Raw genomic sequence first — 2,629 nt, 5'->3', positions numbered from 1 at the left:
AATGTGGACATTCTTGTGGAAGTATATTATATATTGTGCCTTGTGTGACAAAATTAATCACACAAACTGAAATTATCTTTAACAAAGCAGAATGGTTAATGTACACAAAAAAGTGAGTCTGTGGTAATTTTAAATTAATTTTATAATGTGAAACTAAGTAAATCCAATTAAGGTAATTGTAATTGTATTTGGAGCACTGAATTTTTTATATTTTATAAAATGTTCTGAGTGTAAGGTATTTTGAGATTATGTTTAAAAATTAATATTTTATATTTATGCTATTATATCTATAATTATTTTTCCTTGTTTTATAAAATAATGTGAAAATGCTTAATAAGCAATTATTGTGATTTGGTGATACCATAATTCTAATTCTGCTAAGCCTATGTCAATCAGTAAAGGCAACTATCTAGCCATCTTGAAAATATGCATTATGAATAATAGGAAAACATTAAATATGTACATATGAAGAAATCTTATAAGTACTTAGTAACTAAAACCTGAACATCTTAAGAATTCAATCTTAAAATTATTCACTAATACTGATCTTTGTAAAATTCTATTATGGTGCTTTTCCACAAAATTATTTTTTAAAGTTAGTATAGAGAAAGGAAAGCAATATTGATAAGATAAATGAAAAAGAAATAAATATAGGAAAGAAGGCATGCTAATAGATTAAAGGCAAGAGAGCACCAACTGGTTATTCAACACAAACTATCTCCCCTGAAGCCATACACAAGTAACACTATAAAACCTAAGCAGGTTGTAGTTAATATATTTAGGAATACATGTATATACATGTATTTATGAAAAAAGAGCGTATGAATCTGAAAGGGAGCAAGAGTGCAGGGTACATTGTAAATTTAGAGAGAGAAAACATTTAGAAGGTGGAAACATTGTAATTAAACTATAACTTCAAAAAGAAAGTGTTTTTAAAAGTCCATAAATAAGCAAGAAGCAGTGGGACAGGTCTATAATCCCGATTACTTCAGAGGCCCAGTAGAAGAAAGGGGTCAGAAGCTTCTGGCCTGCTTGATAGTAAGGGCCATTTGGAAGTGAACCTGTTAATTAACATTCATGCAACTTAATGAAAAACACTATCTATTTTTTAGGGGGAGTTATGGGGCTTATTTGAACAATGGTTAGAAAAAAACAGACTAGGACAAGTTTATAATTGACCTATGTCATCTAATTATGTCTTACCTGAAATTTAAGGCTAGAAAACACTTGAAAATGGATTTTATGACATATCCCCCTTTCTGCTTTAGTGTAAGTATATAAATTCTAATGCACATAAATATTTTGCTTTTAGTTTCCTATGTTTGTTTGCTAAGGCCCACAGATGAGGATGAAAAATCAGTCAATGGAACTTGATTTCATTCTTTTGGGATTGACAGATGACCCAGGATTGCAAATTGTGGTTTTTCTGTTTCTCTTTCTCAATTACATAACCGGCCTCTTGGGGAACTTAATCATTGTACTCCTCACTCTGTTGGACCCTCGCCTCAAAACGCCTATGTATTTCTTTCTCCGTAATTTCTCCTTTCTGGAAATCATGTTCACAACAGTGTGTATTCCCAGATTCTTGACAACCATTGTGACTGGAGACAAAACTATTTCCTATAATAGTTGTGCATCTCAGTTGTTTTTCTATCTTTTGCTGGGAGTTACAGAATTTTATCTTCTGGCTGCCATGTCCTATGACCGATATGTTGCCATCTGCAGACCATTACACTATCCTATCATCATGAACAGCAGAGTGTGTCGTCAACTTGTCCTCAGCTCCTGGGTGACTGGGTTCTTGATCATCTTTCCCCCAGTGGCAATGGGTCTGAAGCTGGATTTCTGTGATTCCAGGGTAATTGATCATTTTATGTGTGAAACTTCTCCTATTTTGCAGATCTCCTGCACAGACACTCATATCCTAGAAATGATGTCCTTTGCCTTAGCAGTGGTGACACTCATAGTTACGCTGGTACTAGTAAGTCTCTCTTACTCTTTCATCATTAAGACTATTATGAATTTCCCTTCTGCACAGCAAAGAACCAAAGCCTTCTCCACCTGCACTTCCCACATGATTGTTGTCTCTACAACATATGGTAGTTGCATCTTCATGTATATTAAACCATCTGCAAGGGAGAGAGTGGCCATGTCTAAAGGTGTAGCTTTGCTGTATACTTCAATAGCCCCTCTTCTGAACCCCTTCATTTATACACTAAGAAACCATCAGGTGAAAGAAGTCTTCTGGGATGTATTACAAAAGACTATGGGCTCTTTAAAAAACAACTTTTAAAATTGTATTATAAACTGCAGCCATACATTAAAAATTAAACTCTAGTTCATCTATTTTCATGATTGTTTTCCTATGTCAGCAGTTATTTCATAAAGAATATGTTTTTTTGGAGGAGCCCTCTAACTCTATTCTACCTTTCCCTCTACTTTCCCATGAAAGATTGTACTCTGCAATAACTATCTTCCTCCAATTACTTCCTAAAAGTACCTCTACGGGTATATATTATTGTTTATTGCATACCTCTTTCCAGAAATCATTGCACTTGAGTTTGATTCCCAGAAACCATGGTGAGAACTTTACCCAGAAGGTTTCCTCTGACTTCCATACATGGGTGCA

The 2,629-nt window shown here is 34.1% G+C and overlaps 1 protein-coding gene across 1 annotated transcript; it reads left to right on the top strand.

Annotated features, from left to right (window-relative positions):
- Positions 1–1,348: 1,348 nt before the first annotated feature.
- Olr951 (olfactory receptor 951) lies at positions 1,349–2,293 on the top strand. Its single transcript, NM_001000073.1, has one exon. The coding sequence runs from the start codon at positions 1,349–1,351 to the stop codon at positions 2,291–2,293; it is 945 nt and encodes a 314-aa protein (NP_001000073.1).
- The last annotated feature ends 336 nt before the right edge of the window (positions 2,294–2,629 follow it).

Source organism: Rattus norvegicus, chromosome 7 (genome assembly GCF_021556685.1).
Source record: "Rattus norvegicus strain SHRSP/BbbUtx chromosome 7, alternate assembly SHRSP_T2T, whole genome shotgun sequence".
NCBI lineage: Eukaryota > Metazoa > Chordata > Mammalia > Rodentia > Muridae > Rattus > Rattus norvegicus.
Note: the sequence above shows the minus strand (reverse complement) of the source record. Positions and strands in the feature narration are given on the sequence as shown.